At 46.0% G+C, this 18,792-nt stretch overlaps 1 protein-coding gene across 4 annotated transcripts in view; it reads right to left on the reverse strand.

Annotated features, from left to right (window-relative positions):
* Positions 1–18,792, reverse strand: part of SH3PXD2A (SH3 and PX domains 2A) — a 248,910-nt gene that overhangs the window by 144,640 nt on the left and 85,478 nt on the right. For all 4 annotated transcript variants that reach the window (XM_040070646.2, XM_040070647.2, XM_040070645.2 and 1 more), the window contains exon 4: positions 4,438–4,514. In XM_040070646.2, the coding sequence (XP_039926580.1) occupies positions 4,438–4,514 (77 nt within the window). The remainder of the gene's footprint in view (positions 1–4,437; positions 4,515–18,792) is intronic.

The following is an 18,792-nucleotide window of genomic DNA, read 5'->3' on the forward strand; positions in this document are numbered from 1 at the left end:
GTATAAATCCAATCAGGATCCTTCTGACAATTTTTGAATAGCAGCAGGGAGCAGTGACACTGTTTAGTGAGATAAGTGTCTCTTCAGCATATACACAATATTCACCAGGAACAAGTCAAGACTAACACAGTTCTGGTGAGCAAACAATAATTGCATTGAGGAGATGAGGGACACCACTGTCACTCTGCAAGGGGAAAATGCAAGCTTCTGGCACTTCCAGCGAGACAGTTCCAGGGCAGAGCTGCAACAGCCTGAAGGAAAGACTGCAAGGGTCAAGGGGAGCGGTGCAAAGACAGAGAGGAACACAAAGGACAGAAAGGACAGGGAACTGACATTCTTCTGGGGATGTGGAAACCAGAGGAAAATGCACTCAGCTACAAACAGCAAGCGTCCAGGAACAGCAAGGAACTTGCACAGGAAAGGTGAGAGATAAAAAGTGCCAGCAAGCAGAATTCAGCCTTGCTCAAGCATAGAGTACTATCAGTAATAACATGTTTCCTTGCTTGGCATGCACAGGTGGACGTGCACTGCTCAGCCCTCATGCATCCCTCAGGAGACAGGCTTTTATGTGTCATTCCAGCCTGTAATGATGTCTGTCTCTATATTACAGGTTATAGACAGTCTTGCAGAGCAGGTGACTCGAGAGGCTATTGAAAAGCTGTAACATTAGGCAGGGTGTGAGCAGTCTGTGCTGGGTATGGCCATCTACTCTCAGAGCACCAGCCCACCTGCGGAATGCTGCTGTGTGCCACACACAGCAATCAAAGCCAGCAGAGCACCAAGTGCAGCCAGGGGTTCATTGCTTAAGGTTACATGAACTGGAAACTGCTCTGTGGGGCTCTATCACAGCTCAAAGGCCTCACAGAATACGTGGAATAAAACCCTGTGGGCACTCGTAACGATGCGCTGAGTGCCGTGGGTTGCATTGGTGCAGACACGTTTATAAAAAACTGATGCACAGATGCATATCTGGAGAGATGCAGAGCATGTGTGTGTGTATATATGCACAGAATGGTATTCACCACACTGAGCTTTATGTGTCTTAACTGGGAGACTGGTCACACTTGTCTATCAACCTGTATCATTGCTAGAGAAAGAGCAGCATCTTCAGAGGGCGCTTTGTCTACCCCCTGCCAGGGTATTCATCTGTGGAAGGGGTAGAGGTATGTCTGGATAGAGAGAGAAATGTCTGCATACCTGTCTTGACAGGTTCAAGGATTAAACTTTGAAAGAGAAGCAGGACTGAGAGACCAAGAGGGAGGTAATTACGTTTGTGAAGTATGGCCTCTCACATAGTGAACCTTAATAAAACAATGACCAGTACTTCCTGGCACTGATGTGACTGGCTCATTTAAGTTTTATGCAGGTGGTGTCCATTTGGGCACTCAAGCCTCACTACAGAAAAGCCCCTGAGCTTCTACTTAAATCCGTATCCAGCTTTATGGGACAGCATGAAGGCATGTGACAAATCCAGGTTAGTGTTTATGACAATGGGACCTTACATCTTAAGGTCTTCCCTGCACAAAGATGCTTCCCTCAATTAGGATCCACACACACAAACATGGAAGTCAGAAGATTCTGGCCTGCGTCTTCCCAGAGGGCTGTGAAAGGACAGAGCGACGGTTTTGTGAACCACTGACCTGAAAGGTCTTTCTTTTGAAGACAGGATGGTGCGTACTAGACAAACACCAGAGGTGTGTTTGAGAGATCAAAAGCCTCATAAATAAAATGCCCCTCGGGAAGGGAGGTCTATGAAGTTGCTCTTTCTTTCACTTTGGCAAAAATTCCTAAACAAATTTTTAAAATCAGGCCCAATGAGCCCAGAAGACCTTAAATCACACTAAACTAATTCCAAGCCTACAGTTAAGACGGAAATCATCCAGAGAGACTAATTCCAGTGGGCTGCACACATTTACTGGCAAAACACAGTTTGTTTGGTAACTCGCTCAGGTTACCAGTAAGGACATCCAGACTCTGCACTTTCATGTTTACAGATGAGAAAACTCCTGGAAGTCTTCCCGTATATCCCACTCCTCTCGTTTTCATTGCAACTTCAAAGTTTCTTGCAGCCTTAGCCAAACCACTGGCCCAGTTACCTCTGTGATGGCGTTTCTCTAAGCTGGTACAATGCACTGGGAGTAACCCAGGCATGAGGGGTACAGAGGCTGAAGCTGTAGGGTCCAGAGGGATCCTGCCCCTGATACAGAATCTTCAGCAGACCCCTTACTGCCAAGTATCCCCACAAACTCTAAGACAGCCTCTGCCTGCTCTTGGCACAGAAACCACAAACACATCCACACAGCAGGAGTAAGACCTGCTATTCAGCCATGCAAATTGTCACACTGACAGACAGTCTGCAAAAACAAGACAACAAATGGTCAAACAGTTGCATCCCCCATTTGTGCTTCAGCTTTCCAAGACAGGTGAAATGGACGGAAAACTCTTAACTTGCAAAAAAAAAAAAAAGCCATGAACTTTAGATTTGAACCTGCCTCCCACCTCTGCTGCCACACAGATTCCAGTGGACAGAGGTCTATTGTTTTATTTATTCATTTTGTTATCCCACGTCCCATTTACTCCATCAGCCTCACCCACATCATTCCAGTAAAATTTTCTAATTTTTTTCCAATTTGTCAGCCTACCCATTTGAGCAGTAACATGGGGTTTGAACTCTTATAGAAGCAGGACTGAATGTGTCAAAATTATGCTCTTGCTCTACAGTTCCATACAATTCCCTAAAGAGTCAAAACATCCACTGGAGATGGGTAGAAAAGTAGAAAATGGGTACAAAGACAAATTAAATACAAATTACAGTAAACTGCAAATGAAGTAAAAAGGCACAAGACACATCAGGCACAAGAAATATATGTGCCAGAGACCACTAGACTAATATTCTGGAGAAGTCACTGAAGGTTTGTGATACTCAGTGCTGAGAACCACTGTGGCTGCTACTGGAGACAGGAGACACTGGGCTGGGTGAAACGGGGCTAATCCAGCACTGCAGGGTCTCTGCTCACAAAAGCAGCATCTGTCAATACATGGATTGAGCAAACAGCTTGGCTTCAGGGATGTATCCAGCCATGCCTGGGCAGCAGCAGCAGATCTGAACCAAGGTGAAACCACTCTATGATTCTATGACCTGAGCCAGACTTCTCCAAGACAGGGAAAAGGAAATGAGGAGAGCAGGAAGCACAGCATCACAGTGTCAACGAATGTGCCATCAGCCACAACACACCCCTTGGCCATGACCAGGGCAGCTCCAGCAGGCCTGGCTGGGTCAGGTCAGGAATGTCTGGGGCACAGACAATGGGGTCCCAGAGAACCAGCTGCCCCTGGTCACTGATTTCACTGCTGGATGAGAAAGTCCCTGCTTTCCCCACCACACATCTGCTGGGTGAAGCCTGACGTCAGGCAGCCCTCGCTGCTGCTGTCACTGGCGGTTCCTGTCTGAAGGAGGGCGGCTGGGGACCCACTGAGACCCTTCATATTTTAGAAAGAGGCATTTGGCTGCCAGCAGGAAGACAGTACACTAATTGTCACACAAGAAAGCCTGATCTCATGAGAGAAGACTTTAATCACAGCTTCCTCACCCTGGGGGTGCAGATGGCATGGGTTTCACCACCACCACCACCCCCAGCACGCCTCAGGCACTTTGGCAATCTGCTTCCAATTTTGGATAAGCAAATGTCTGACTGGAGAAGTTCTTGAGAATGCTTTTTTCCCCCTCCACCTGCTCCTCTGACTTTCTAAAAATGGAAAGAAAACCTCCAGGGAAATAAGAGGAAGTCTGGGGTTTAAATAATGTGCTGATGGACTCAATACCTCTGCAAAAACCAGGAATCCTACTTGCTTAGAAATGACTTTTATTCTACTGACAGAGAATTAATTATCATCAAAGCATAAACTCTAGGCTAGAAAGAAAAGATTAGGTGGCCTAATCTTCTTCTCAACAGAGTCATGCTTTTCTGTCCAGCAATAAATTTCCAGGCTTTCAACCACTTCCCATGAGGAGAAGCACTGGTGGAAGACGCAGGTCCACCCTCAGTGCTGCACTAGCCACTGCTGTCCCTCACGTGGCACCAGAGGACAGACAGGCAGAAAACAGAAGAAAACACCACCTTAGTTGTGCCACTCTACCTGCTCAACCCCTGAATCATCGAGGCTGATGTAGAAATATAATCCACATTTAGGGCAGGTGAGGCTTAAAGCCTTTACTGAGTAAATGAGGCACATAAAGTTTGCTGGGAAAACTCTGTGAGGACCCTGGGAGCAAAGAGCAGCCTGTTTCCACCTGCCCCGTTAGTCTCGGTGGTGTTTGGGAAGGACCATCCTGCCCTGGGATGGATGCCAGCACTATCCAGCAGGGAAATGCCAGCGCTGGTGGTGGCCCTGAGCCCCCAGGCAGGAGGGCTGCCCTGCCCTCCCCAGAGCCCTTACCCTGCAGTACTCGTCGATGGGCTTCAGCCTCTTCACTGCTACGTCTCGGACGTGGCTCCTCCGGAACAGGATCTTGCCTACGGAGAGAACACAGGAAAGGGGAGGGTTAGGGGCATCACCTGCCATGTGGGATAGCACAGCAGCACCCAGCAGGACCATCAGCAGAGTTGCATCCCTGGCTCCAACCATGGCTGTCAGCATGAAACCTGGATGACTGCCACCACAGTCCTGCCTGTGTGAGCTGCTGGAAGAGGATCCAGAGACTTATGGGACAGAGGGGGTGTTTCTGATTTCATCCTGTAGATAACAGAAAAGGTTTTGGTTCCCTTGTAGTGATGGCACTACCCTGGAATGGACTGACACTGTTATGACTTGCTCCTGATTCAGGGTCACTTTGGCACGTCCATGCTGTTTGTGCAGGAAGCATCACTGGGCTCCATCTGCTCCCCACTCAGCTGCCTCCCACCGTGGATGCTCCTGCCCTTCCAGGCAGACAAACCACACACCCAGCTCACAAGCAAATACCGGGCTGTTGGTGACAGAGCCCTTATAAATCTACACATAGAAACCGAATAACAGAAGAAAAATAAACAAACTCTCTTTTTGAAACTAAAAAAAAAAAATAATGACCCCCACGTCCTTACTGGATGACATTTCTGCAAGCAGTTAAGATTAAATAAACAACCGGGTTTTGTGTGAAACTGATTGTAACAAAGTTTATCAAAATAATCTAGGAACTGAGTTTCCCCACACACAAGGATGTCATAGAGTTGGTATTTTTTTGGCTAGAAGGGATTATATCCTCATATCCTTTTTTGGTGGTTTTCTTCCCTTTTCCTTTTGTGCTGTATTTCTTTTAATATAATGAGACAAGAATAAATTGTATACTCTCCTTGTGGTAGAAAAAAACAGTATCTGCCAGCATTATTTAGTCCATGAAATGTCTATGAAAAAAATCCACAACATCTATACCACATCCTGCTCCAAACTTCTGCCAACAGGCAAATAAGATACTCATCCATAGTTTGTGAGATAAGAAACTGGACTAAGAAATCGAATCAGATCCAAAATCTGAATATGTGGCTTTGACTTCATCTGATTACACAATCTGAGAGGTTAATGAAATGGCAGCCTTTGACAGTCCAGTAGCAAAGGCTCTAAGTCCCCCCTGCCCCAGACACTGCCCCTTCTGTTTGCTCTTTCCTCCATAGCTGCTAATCTGGAAGGTGTTAAAGCCTTTTGTTTCAGACAGGAGAAAGTGGTTTATCTTTATCCCTAATTCTGGCAACAAAACAGTTTGTGCTGTGAGGTAAAGCCATTTCCTGGTGCCACCAATTTATCTCTCTGGGTTCCCTGTGGTTATCTCATTACTACGCTGGTGTTGAGCCATCCCGGTAGGATGTGATGCCTTGTGTCACCGGAAATCTTCAATGGGTGTCTGAGACATTGCAGCATTTCAGCTTGAGCAATTCAGTCAAAAGCTGCCGGAGAGGGAAAGTGACAATTCCATCTTCCTGCACTGACCCACCCTGGACACACCGAAACATTCTCACTTTTGTGCTTCTCTCTCCGGTAAATGGTGAGAATTACCTGCCCCAAGGATCACACTTTACTTGTACTACATAACTGCAATAAACTGGGTTTTTGGGGAGGAAAGAGGTAGGGGTAGCTACAGAGAAAGGAGCAGTTCCTTTCTCAGTGCTCCAGAAATGCTGGTGTGGGAGATCTTGGTATTTTGTTTTTGCAACTTTTATAAATATACTGCAAAGAGAAAACTACATTTTGGAAACATTCTCACTTTCTGGCTTTCCTGTTTTCAGTTCAAGCCATGAGTCGAAAGTTGAACGGGTGACCATATAAAAACATAAAGGAACCAAAGACTTAAACACATGAAAGATCTCCTGTAAATGCAACTCAGCTTTTCTAAAAGTAATAATAAAGAATGTTATATTAAACAGAGAATGTTATATTAAACAAAAAAGACCCCAGGATATGATGAATCTTAATTCAGTCCTTAGATGAAGATGGAAAATACCAGGGCAACTGTGATGTTGGGACAAAACGAAGTCCAGAAGGCGCTTCCATTTTAACCTTGTCAGCAAAAGGAAGATTTTCCTTCTACTGCTGGAAACTGGAAAAGGCTCGATGAGGCCAGTGGGGAAGATCTGTAGCTGCCCAGTCCAGTATGGCATTCAAAGCTGAGATCTGGAGAAGACTGGGTCTTTTAGAGCACCAAGGAGTTGCAGTCAACAAAATAAAAACAAGAAGAGAAACAAGGACACACTGCAAACACATCCAGTTCTGATGGGCAGCAAGGAGGGACCCCCTCACAAATTCTGGAGGGATTCAGGCAGAGAAGTCTCATTGACAGTCACTGAAGTACCTCTAAGGAGGGACAGATCCCCAAATGCCCAGCTTCTTCACTTGTCTGGGAAGACAGACCATGCTGATAGAAGCTCAGTCACAGCCACCACAACCAACCAGCAGGAACCACTGCAAACCCAGTGCGAGTCACTACTGCTCTCTCCAGCTCCTCCTTTTCTCCTAGTCTTCCTCTGAAAGCAAGGGAGGTCCCACAGGACTGGAGAAGGAAGGGAATGTGAGAGACCCATGTTGCGCGTTCTTTACCTTCTCCAAGTGAGTGCAGACCCCATCGATGGAAAGCTTTGCCTGACAAGGGAGGTAGGGCCACCATAAATGCAGGGAAGGCAGAGAGCTGGGCAGCAGGAGCACATCAGCCAGCAGGGAGCCCTCTGGATGGGAGCATTTCACCCAGCACCAGCATCAAGTGGGGAAGTTCCAGGGTGGCTGGTAAATGCAGAACAGCCCAGGCAATTTCCTCGTGAGGGTGCAGTAGCGGTTAGTGTACCACTTGTACATGGCATTATGTACCTCATGCACCACATCTAAAACAAAGGGATCTATTCTCTGTGAGTGCACAGAGCAATGCTTACTCTCTCCTGAATTTTACTGCAGCTCTTTTAAGCCTCCTCAGGCACTACAGCCCCATTTTACAGAAGGATGAGTGGCTTTTAACCTTGCTGCAGCCTGGCTAGGAAGTGAGCAGGAAGTCTGTCTCGATTCAGATGGACAGTCATAAACTACATGAGATGACGCTGCCTCATGCAAATATTTCATTCACTGGTGTGCCAGGCTTGGACAGGGCCGAGGGAGGTCTGGCACATGTTAGGAAGGGCTCTGAAGACAGCAGCAATTGGAAAGAGAGACATGGGAAAGACAGGGCTCCAGCCCTGCTGCTAATGCAGGATAACAGTATTTATTTTTATCATTTTTTTCTTTAAAGAAAATATTATTCCTAGGAAATTAATATGGATAAGAGGCAAAGTATCAGGTTTAACATAGTAGAGGACATCTTAAGTCATCCCTTCATCTCTGTGTGTATATATATATAACTGTATATATGTAGTCTTTAATTTCACGACCACACACCTCCTCTCTCAAAAGACCCAAGTTTCCTTCTGTATACACAGTGGGTGCACAAAGTGGGAATAATAAAGCTATGCAGGAGACTGAATATCTGGCAGCTGCTGATTCTGTAAGCTTAAATGTATCCTGAGAATATCACTTTATTCCTGCATCATCTCATACTTGGAGTAACTTTTAACAAGTGCCATGAGGCCCAAGAACAAACCAGTCTAAATGCATCCAAACCCTCTGGTGGCTCCCATTAGCCCACAGGCCTGTGCTGGGTGCACCAGAAGAGTCCACAGCCTAATGGTCTGTAATAGCCAAGGGTGTGGTTTGCACAGGGAAGAAACCCAGCTCCCGTGGGGTTTGGTGACACTGTGGAACACGGTCTCGAGGTGGGACAGCACCAGGCAAAGAAACACTACAAGTCCCTGAGGGGATGCCTGGCAGGAGAATCCTGTCTTTCCTCTTCAAGAAAGGGGGATATATAGCACACAGCCCCTACAACCACAGCAGATGCCAGCTGTCAGCAGCCACTGCCCTGACTGGTGATTTGTAAGCTCTAAGACAGTCTCTAAAACAAATCTCCTGATCACACCTTTCACTGCCAAGGAGTGGTGCTGCATATCTTGGAAGGCCTTGAGGCCTTTCAGGGATGCCTTTGTCCCCTTCCCACCATTGTGCCAGTGGCTCAGTCCTGAGCTGCCAGCTCTGCTGCTCCTTTGGAGCCAGACAGTGAGCAGCAGCTCCTGCAGGGGCAACAAGGAGGCAGGGAAATTGTTTTTAGCTCCCTTCCAAACCTGACAGAGAACAGATTCAACTCTTGGTCTTACTCTGATTGCTGAGCTTGAGTCTCATTTCCAGGTGTGTCTGGGTGATGGATTGGCCTAAGGACACCAATGGTTTGACGCAAAGATCCTCGGCCAGAGACTGAGACCAAATGCACTATCAAAGGCATGATGGACAAATGCTTCCTGACATTTAATCCTGAATTTCAAGCGCCATCACCACGCTTCTGAATGCAGTACATGAAGCAAGCCATATGATAAATATTCTACAGTGGACAGCCTGAAGACTAATGGGAGCATTAGAAATACTCTAATGTCTCATTTGATTTATGTTTAAAAGAGACATGTGCTGCTTCGACTACAGAAGCTCCAGCTGTAGAGGTTTTGTCAGTTCTGTCTCCCAGGAGCAGGAAAGAGCTCCTGCTTCTGCCTCTTCATGTTGTTCTTGTTACTGGGCTGTTGATTCTCTGCCTTTTTTACCTGAAAACCTGGGAGGTACCAGTCTCTATGTATTGCCATGCAATATGTTTAACCCAAGATCAAATTCTCAGAGGTACTGGGGAGATGAGGTCTGACTCTTCTTGCAGTTACACTGCATCAGTCGCATCAGTAAACAAAAATAAAGAATTTAGCCCTCATGCAGTTACAGGTTCTCTTTTTGAGCTAAGAAGCTTCTTCCAGTGTAACTAAAACTATTTTGCTGTTCAAGTATTTTTATGAAGGCTTCCAATTCTTACACATGGCTGTTTGAATTATTTTATACACCAAATAAGCACGAGCTTGCAACCAAATATGACACAAATTCCCCTCAACCCATTTAAGCAGTGACATCCACCTCAGGGTCCTGCCAGAGCTCTCAGGCACCTGACACATAATCTATCTTCTAAATGGAGCATTTAAACATGCACTGCCACCTTGCAGTGCAAAACAGACAAATCAATAGCACAACGCTATGGAATAGAGCAAAAAAATTCTTTTTCTCATGGAAGTACGTGTGATTGTCAATCAGATGGCAATCTGATAGCAGCCAGAAGGGAGGTGTGTTCCTTACAAAATAATAACTTACTTTTAAATGGGGATTCCAGTTTCCATGGATTGTTTCACCCATGATTTCCTGGAGTCAGAAAGTCAGTGCCAGGGTCCTAACACTGATGGCATTTGCTCCTGACAAAGAAAGGGGAGGGAAATGATTCATAGTGTTTCCACCTATGGAAAGGGAGGGGGAAGGACTTTTTTAATAAGTAGAAACTCGTGACAGAGTCAGAACTGTTGGCTGAACTTGTCTTGCCAAAGAGCCTCAGCTGATAAAGGCCTTTGCTAATCAGCAGGAATTACTATGGAAGGTGACAAGAGGTGATGGAGACAGATGGGGCAGCCAGGAAAGCCACACAAGCAATAACAATACTGCCCTGAGATGTGGGGGATGGTGGGGACAGTGTCCTCCTGCCCTTGGATCCTGTTTTTAATGAGCATAAGCTGCAATGTTAAAGAAAATCACTGAGAAGCAATAAAGCATGGGAAGTAACACAGCTTGTATAAGAGTATCACCAGGAAGAGAAATCTTCCTCCATTAGAAAGGACAAACAGAATATGCCCTTACACGAATTAGAAAGGAAACCAAAGACAGGCAAGTGGTGAGGCTGGATTCCCTTCCAAAGAGCTCCTACCTCTGAACCTGGCTGTTTTGCAGTGTCTGGAGAGGTGGCTATTGTCCTGCAGGGTCAACAGCACCGGCTCCAGAGCAGCTCTGCTAGCATACACTTTGTGAATTCAAGCATCAGGCACAGCTGGAATGAAAAGCCATGAGCACTGACATTGAAATCCAGGAGTGACAGATGCAGGCCACGGGGTGCAAATCTCAAGCTGTGTTTGTAGAATATTTTGTATAGGCCAAGAGCTACTTCATATTGCTCTGTATCTTCCTGCTGTCACCCAAACAACCCATTAATCCTGTTATCTCCTCTTCAGATGTCCCAGTTGCAAATCTCTCACCTCTCCAAAGCAAAGCGGGAATCATGGTGCAGGCAAATTATACAGAGTTTGGTCTGGAAAGAGCAGGCAGAAGCTGCACAAAATTATCCTTTCAATTTTTTCACTGTGGGGCAGCTCCCTGCTGACCTGTGAGCATCAGTCCAGAGATCCATCACCACCTCACTTAAAACAACTTTACCACCAGGGTACAGCAAAGTAAAGCATCTACCCCACACAAGAGGATCTCAGTATAAGCACAAGACCCCAGAACCCTTAAAACTGAAGTTCCCAGTCTGTGGGTGGTTGTAAAATGTTGGAACTGTTGATTCAGTGGGTCAGGTCTTCAATTTCTGCAGTGAAATCGGTGCCTCCTTGAACTGCACAGCTCAACTTCTCCAAGGGGGAAAGTGAACTTGTGTGTAATTGCTGGTTGCAAGTGCTACATTATCCTGCAAACAGGCAGGAGCTCTTAATTGCAGAAAGCAGTCAGTGTGTCTGAGGGCAGAGGGAGGAGGGTGTTCAGCCAGCAACTGGCACACCCTCACCTGGAGGAACCAACACAATGATAATTCCGAGTCCCACAGAGACAAGGAGCCAAAAGAGGGTCAGGCTTCCAAAACACTTGAGAAACAATGCCTTAGGAAACAGCAGGGCTTCCTCATGCAGAGGATGCAGGAGTGTCCTGCTCTTTGCACAATCTTTGCTGTGCTGAGAGCAAAAGGCACAGAAAACCAGGAAAGCCTGTGCAGATCCAAACCACCACCCTTACCTATGCATGCTCCTCCCCTAAGATAAGAATCACAGCCACTGCATTATTTGTTTCATTTTGTTGAACAACCTCCAAAAAGATCCATTTCCAAGTATCCAGGACCAAGTCATTTAACGTGCAAAACCACCAAGGCTTAAATAATGAACATAGTAATTCCTGCATCAAACTCACCAAACTGATCAGAGAAATATCAACCACTACATCTCATTAAACGCTTGGTTTTCCTCCTGTGTCAGCGGCGCCACTGTCCTGCCTTCACCAAGGCAGAGTGGCTCCTAACCTGAGATACCCTAAATCATTAGGGTGCCACAGTCTGCACAGCTATGTTCCAGAGTACCTTTCACTCCCTGAGCAGTGCTGGAACGATGTGGATCACTGTATGTTGGCCCAACAACTTTGGGAAGCAGCAGTTCCTGTGCGTATTATGCATTTGCTGGTGAAAATGGTTATTTCATCTGAGCTACTTCAGTGCCTGACTCCTGAGTGGGACAAGGAAAGATCCTCTCAAATGCCTTTGTGTCACCTCAACCATAAAAAACACTTCCTAAAGGACAAGACCATTCCCTGCAGCTACACTAACAAAACTCTTCCTCTGCTCTTTCCAAACCCACATCAAGTACCACCTTGCTCACTGGGGTCTGGTAAAGTCACCAGGTGTCTTCCTACTGACACTGAGTGGTATGGACCTCCAAGAAAGGACCATATGGTCCCACCTCAATCTTTTAAAGCAGGACCCTTAAGGAACAGAGCCTATTAAAACATTTACACTGTCTTATGAGACCTGTCATTCATGCAGGAGCTGATGTGACACTAAGCCTGAGACACAACCTCAGAGGCCCTGGGCCAGCACCAGCCTTGCCAACAGGGAGCCTTTGGGCTACATCCACTGTGACAAGAGACCCTAGAGCAGGGTCACTGCAGGGGGATGGATGTGCACCACACCCCTGCCAAACTACACAGGAAAAGCACAGTGAGGTCCCAGCCACATCCTCTGGAGTGATGGGCAATAACACTGCTCAGGAGACTCCACCCTTAAGCTGGTTGAGAACTGGAGCTGTGAATAAAATAATATTTGCACCCACACCACGTAGGTCAAAGTTATTATTACAGGGAGATTGGTCATGCAGTAACGCGGTGCCACAGCGTGTGTTCTTACAGGAACATTGCAAGGGGAAATTGAGGGGTAGGGATGCAAAGGCGGCTTCACAAGGTCACAAAATGAGCACACGCTAATGAAAGCCATAAAGCCAGTCCCTAGATCCCTCTGCTGATCACATGCAGAATGAAAATACACCTACCTTGCCATCTAGGGCCAGAAAAATGTTCCTGATCATTTATTTTAATTGAAAACAAATTCCAAATTTCTGCCACGAAAGAGGCAAAACTCTCTCCAGTGGAAGACCTTGATTAGGTCAGCTGCCAGTTTACACATGTCCCACATTGTAGGAGGTGAAATTCAGCAGTCAGAGTGGCAGGGACAGTGCTCCACAGAGCAGCTATGGTATTTGGAAGGCACCAATTAACACACAAATTAAACAAAGAAACATCATGGCAGCAAACAAACTAGGTGTCTGTGCTAGTCAGAGGCTGGAAATCATCTGCTAGGATTTCAGAGAGTTGTAGTAAGAAATTAAATCCCTTGTGCTTCGCAAAACAGAGCACTGTTCCTAAATCAAAGTGCTCTCCTGGAGTCCTCCAGGTGAAACTGCTGACTAGTTTTAAGCTGAGTTTTCACTAGATGACGGCAGGTACAGAAGAAGCTGCTGAATAACAACCAGACCAAAACTGGCTGGCCCCCGAGTTGAGAAGCTCATCTGCAGACCAAGACACCACCACAGGCATCACCCTCTGGTTCCAGACACACCTCTTCAATACATCTTACTTTTAAGTGTTATTAAGACAATCTCTGGTAGGGATTTCCTCTCTGCCTGCCCTGATCCCTGATAAAGCTACTGCTGTTTCAAAGGCTCACAAGCATACACTTTTAAGCAGGGATGACCAGTTTCTGGGTTTCAGGAGAAGAGAAATAAGCACTTTTATTTCCAGCACACTTTGGGGCTCTGACTGGTGCAGTCATCTTCGCACCAACCTGTGCCAACTTCCAAGACAGACCTGCCCCCCTTGCCCTGCCTCCTCTGAGCCTGCAGTGCAATGACCCAGCCAGGACTTGTGCCCACAGGTATTGATTACATCTGGCTGAGATGGAGATGATTTTTCCCACAGCAGCAGAGCACGGTGCTGTACTTTGTACCTGTAGCTGGAAAGGTGTTGATAACACCCCAGTGTTTTGGCTGCTCCAGAAGCAGCTCTCACACAGCCTCACAGCTGTCTAACACTGCCATCATCACCACCAGAAGGCTGGGGTGGGCAAAATCTTGGGAGGGGACATAGCCAGGGCAGCTGACCCAAACTGACTGAAGGGATATTCCAAACCATATGACATCATCTCAGTAGTAAGAGCTGAGAGAAAGGAGGAGAAAGGAGAGGCATTCATTATTTATGACACTTGTCTTCCACAGCAATCATTACACATAATGAAGCTCCACTTCCAGGAAGTGGCCAGACATGGCCTGCTGATGGGAAGTAGAGAATAAATCCTTCATTTTCCTTTGCTTCTACGTGTGACCTTCGCTTTCACTTTATCAAACTGCCTTTATCTTGACCCACAAGTTGTTTTTTCCCATCTTATTTCCCCCTTGCCTGTCCTGCTGAGAAGGAGAGTGATACAGCAGCTTTAGGGGCACCTGATGTCCAGCCAAGGCCAACCCACCACATCACACTGCCTGATCAAACAGCCTCTGGGTCAGGTCTGGGGCCAGGCCACCCAGTAGCACCTTCTCTCTAACTCTTGGCCGTGAAGCCACGGCAGCTGATGCATACAGGGTACCCCACTCCTGTGGCAGGCAGTGGGCACGATGGCCCACGTGGGCACAAGCAGCCTGCACCAACACGAGCCAGTGTGGGGTCACTCGGCTGCCTGGGGACAGCAAAGCTCACTCTCACTGCTCCAGCTGCACGACTCCAAGTGCTCACAGCAGCACTTATCACGGCTCAGCCGGTGCACAGGAACAGGGAAATGATTTTATAATTACTTATCTGATAACCAGCCTCCTTCACACCCAGCTCCTCTGTGTGTGAGCACGTCAGCTGCTTCCAGCTCAGGCCACTTAATGCAAACTACGCTCAAGTGTGACTTGGCACCAGCGGTGCCTGCTGCTGCCAGAAGACAGTGGAGGACAATCTGAAAAATTCCTCTCAAATCTTCCACGTGCAAGTAAACACAGTGTTAAGGCTGCAAGAGGACAGAGCTGCTGCCCTGGACCTTCAGATGCTGAGCATCCCCAGCTTTCCCTGGCTGCCTTCTCCTGGGTTCAGCAAGGTGCTTATGTGATCAAAGGAGGAAACAGCACTGTCAGATGTCAACAGCTTTGCCCACTGCAGAATAAAAAGCCTCTTTCAGAGATTAATGCTACGAGCAATTACTCACCCTATGAAAGGAAAAGTGTCTTCAGCCAAAGTGACACCAGGACCCTAGGACCATGCACAGTTTTGTTGCCCTCTCACAGTTAATATGGGCTTCTCATTTCCCAAGGAGAATTAAAAAAGGTGGACTGGAAAGTAATGTTTTGGTTTTTTAATTTTATTTTTAATGAGAATCACTGGGCCAGCAGCATAAAAACAACCCCAACTTTACTGCTAAATTAAAGAAAAAACACTAACATGAATAGGCACAGAAATCTGAATTAGGAATGCGAGCTAGTAATTACCCTTCTGGGCCCTGATTAATTGCATTTGAAGCCACAGAGACACTGAGCCGCCAAACGGGACTGACTGCTAACAAAATCCACCCCGCAAACAAACCTGTCTTTCTCTCCCTGTGCCACCACACAGGAATGGCAGCTCCCCAAACGCTGTCTGCCTTTGTGTCCTGGTGTGCAGTGCTATTCAGGTCTGGATGGAGTTACAGAGTCACACTATTGGGTACCTCAGGTAACCCCTCTGAGGTGGTCCAGCCTGCAGACTTGCGGTCGCCCAGCAGAAGGTCAAGAATGGACAGATGCCATCTCCTCCACCTCTAGATGGAGGACCACTATCTATGTGTTTAGCTGCAGCAGTTCGAGAATGCAGCTCCACCAGTGGCTATTACACACTAAAAGGGGATGGAAGCTTTAATCCACTTTGTTGCAGCGGTGTAGGACTGCTGCGTTTTGGCCAAAGATCTCTGCAATCCAGCTCCCTGTCTACAAGAGTGGACAGCGAAAGACAGGCAAGAAACTCAAGAACAGTGTACACGATCCTTGTCCTGATACACACTTTCTATTCCCACACAGCAGAGCACAGACATTTTGAGAATTAGAAAATGACGTTTAGCAACCAATGTTGGCTTCATCCTACAGAAACTGCTCTAGTGTATTTTTGAATCTACAGATTTTGTGGTCCCTATAGAGTCCTCTGTAAATGAATTTCATTATTTAATCACACAGCTTGTGATTTCATACTTCCTTTTGTTCACTTTAAGCCTGCTTTTCAGATTTCGCAGGCTGCACCTGGTTTTTGCTTTCTGAGAAATAAAATTAATCATGTTTTCCTCACTCAAATTTTTAGTGATTTCACAAACTTCTACTCTATCTCAACCATCACATTGTTCAAGATTGAAGACTTTTAGTATATTTACTCCTGTTCTACAAAAGCCAATTCACCTCTGTAATCACCTGTCATCCTTCTCAGCACTTTACTTTATTACACTTTCTGAGAAGCAACACAGACCTGCACACAGTATTCACAATGAATAAAGCTCTGGGTTTTCTTCCCCATTCTTTGCCTAATTCTTTTTAACACCACCTTTGGCTTTCTGACTGCTGCTGACTGTTGAGCTGAAGTTTTCATGGAAACACCCACAGAGCCACTGAAATCTCTTTCCTAGATTGCAATGGTTCTTCTCCCCCCAGTCCTCTCCACTGCCTCGTGCTTACCACAACCAAACTCCCTTTTTGCCATGTATATTATGAAATCCTCCTCCAATGTTTTTCAGTCAGCTCCAAATTTGTGTATCCTAAGTGAATTTCACAATCAGCCAAGTTAGTTATGTCACCAGCCCCTCCTAGATGAGATGATTCAAGAATCCCTGCTGGTAAATCCATGTATCTTTTCAGATAAGAAGTTTTTAAGTCCTCATCTCCAGAGGATGCTATGTTTTAAAATGTAGGCTCATTGACACCTATTAGCTTTCAATCCCCTATTTTAAAAACTTTTCTGTAACATTTTTATTTTAAATGTCAGAAACCAAGGACTGTTGTTAATGTCCACAAATGTCAAAGCATCCATCCTTAAATGAAGGCTCTAAACTGTAAGAAAATAACCTTACAGCCTATGTCCATCATACATCAAATAACAAGAAAGGCTGTTAATACAATTATCTTCTTATTGCTATTTTGGGAGGCACAGTAAGTTTTGATGGATCTGAAAGTAATAGGATCTCTTAAGCCATAATTTACGAGCACGTCTGTCTTGAACAATTTTCCACATGGGAAATTAATCACATTCTGCCTAATGGGAGGAAAAATATCCCTTTACAGTTTGAATTGGATTTGCCATGGTCAATTGGATCTGGGATTCTTCTTGATCCCTTCTCACAATCTGAGATGTGGTGCTGCCATCCAAGATCTACTGTGCTAGATTCCACAGATGAAGGTATTTCACTGGTGGGTGATACTTTCATGCAATGCCCAGAATGACATAAGTCAAATATACCAGCATGGCACAGCCACAGAATGGGATTGTGGCAGGTGTCAGAAATTATAGATAATTAGTGCAGAAACTACATCCCAGTAAATTTCAGTGGCAGCTGCTCTATAGTCCACACATACTTTGGTGTTAGTTCTGTGAAAAATAAATAACTGGGCCAGATTTAGGAAGCAGGCAGCACATACCCCTTCACCAGCCAACACAGATCACCTGGGCCCATGTCAGGTGGAATGGCTCATCTGCCACTCAGGACTGCTCTCAGAGACCCAGCTCAAGCCACCATGAACTCACACTCTGATCTGAATGTGTGAAACCACTTTCCAAGTCACACAATTTTCTAAAGGAGTCACGGTCCTCGGACATGTACCTGTATCTCAGGTACAACAGGAGTGAATTTAGCTGAGGAAATGGTTGCTCACTTGAAATCACAACACCAGAAGCTCCATTTGGTACAGAAGTGCAAGACCTCTCAGCAGAGTCACTGCCCATCCAAAGACAACCCTGGGCACGAGGTGCTGGGAGACGACACTGAATGCTGCAAGACACTAAATGCTGGCGCAGTTCTGAATGACCCAGGACAAGGTGTCAATGGCAGCTCAAGGACTCACAGGTCTCATGTACCACGTAGACATTTATTCCTGTAGGTAAACTCCTGCAAGACACCACAAGGAACTGAAGGTTCCTCATGTGCCAGACTAAGGACTCGTCTGGAAGCTGGCTGTTCTTTGTACCTCCACTGGCAGTCAAAAATGAGTTGTCCAGAAACTGGGGCTGGCCTTCCCTAAAGTTTTTACTGAAATCATTTGCCAAACTTCAGATTTAGATTTTAATCCTTTCCTGTCTGATCATCAAAAACCCATCGTGCAGAGCAGATGTCCTGGTGCCGATTCATCCCCACTTCTTGGAAAATCCCAACTTGTTTATGGTTCCAGTGGAAAAGGGGTGAGAAAGAGAGACTCAGAAAAGATGATGGAAAATAAACCAGGAAGCTAACACATCAGCTGGCACTGAGATAGAGAAGGTGTTTCCAGGTAGCAGGAAAATATCCGTGTCTCTGGAATCCCTTGACTTTGCCATTAAGAAGCAGAACACAGAGTTACTCAATATTTCTTTAAAGCTGAAAGACTAAAGGAAAACAGGATGGCATAAAGTAAAAAAGGAGTAATCGTATGACTGGAAACTATGAGTGCCCCTAGCCAAGCACCCAAAGGAACTGAGTAATGTTCATTAGTCAGTGACTTTATTGGTACTTGGGACTTTCGACTTCTGAGCAAGATTTAGACCAAGAAGATATTCTGGGGCATGCTACTCTATTTATGTTTGGATGGAATTCAGCCTCACGCTGCACAATATTTTTCCATGCTGATTTAGACAGAACCAGCCCTCACTTTTTCCCTGTGAAGGGTAAGAGTGGGTCCCCTTCTTGGGATCAGCATGGTGGAAATGCCACTTCCCAACCAGCAGCATGAGGACACAGGAGATAGCTGAAGAGGAGTGGTTCTCTTGCAAAGAATCCGAAGATATGTTCCAAAGTATTTATTCCCAGAGCAGAAACTCACTGTCCCAGACACACTACAAACAAAAGGCAGTCCCTGAGATCAGTTTGTTCACAACCAAATGCTAGGTTCCACTGTGGCTTTTGGACGAGTTAAT

The sequence above is a fragment of the Hirundo rustica genome, chromosome 8, assembly GCF_015227805.2.
Source record: "Hirundo rustica isolate bHirRus1 chromosome 8, bHirRus1.pri.v3, whole genome shotgun sequence".
Classification (NCBI taxonomy): Eukaryota; Metazoa; Chordata; class Aves; order Passeriformes; family Hirundinidae; genus Hirundo; species Hirundo rustica.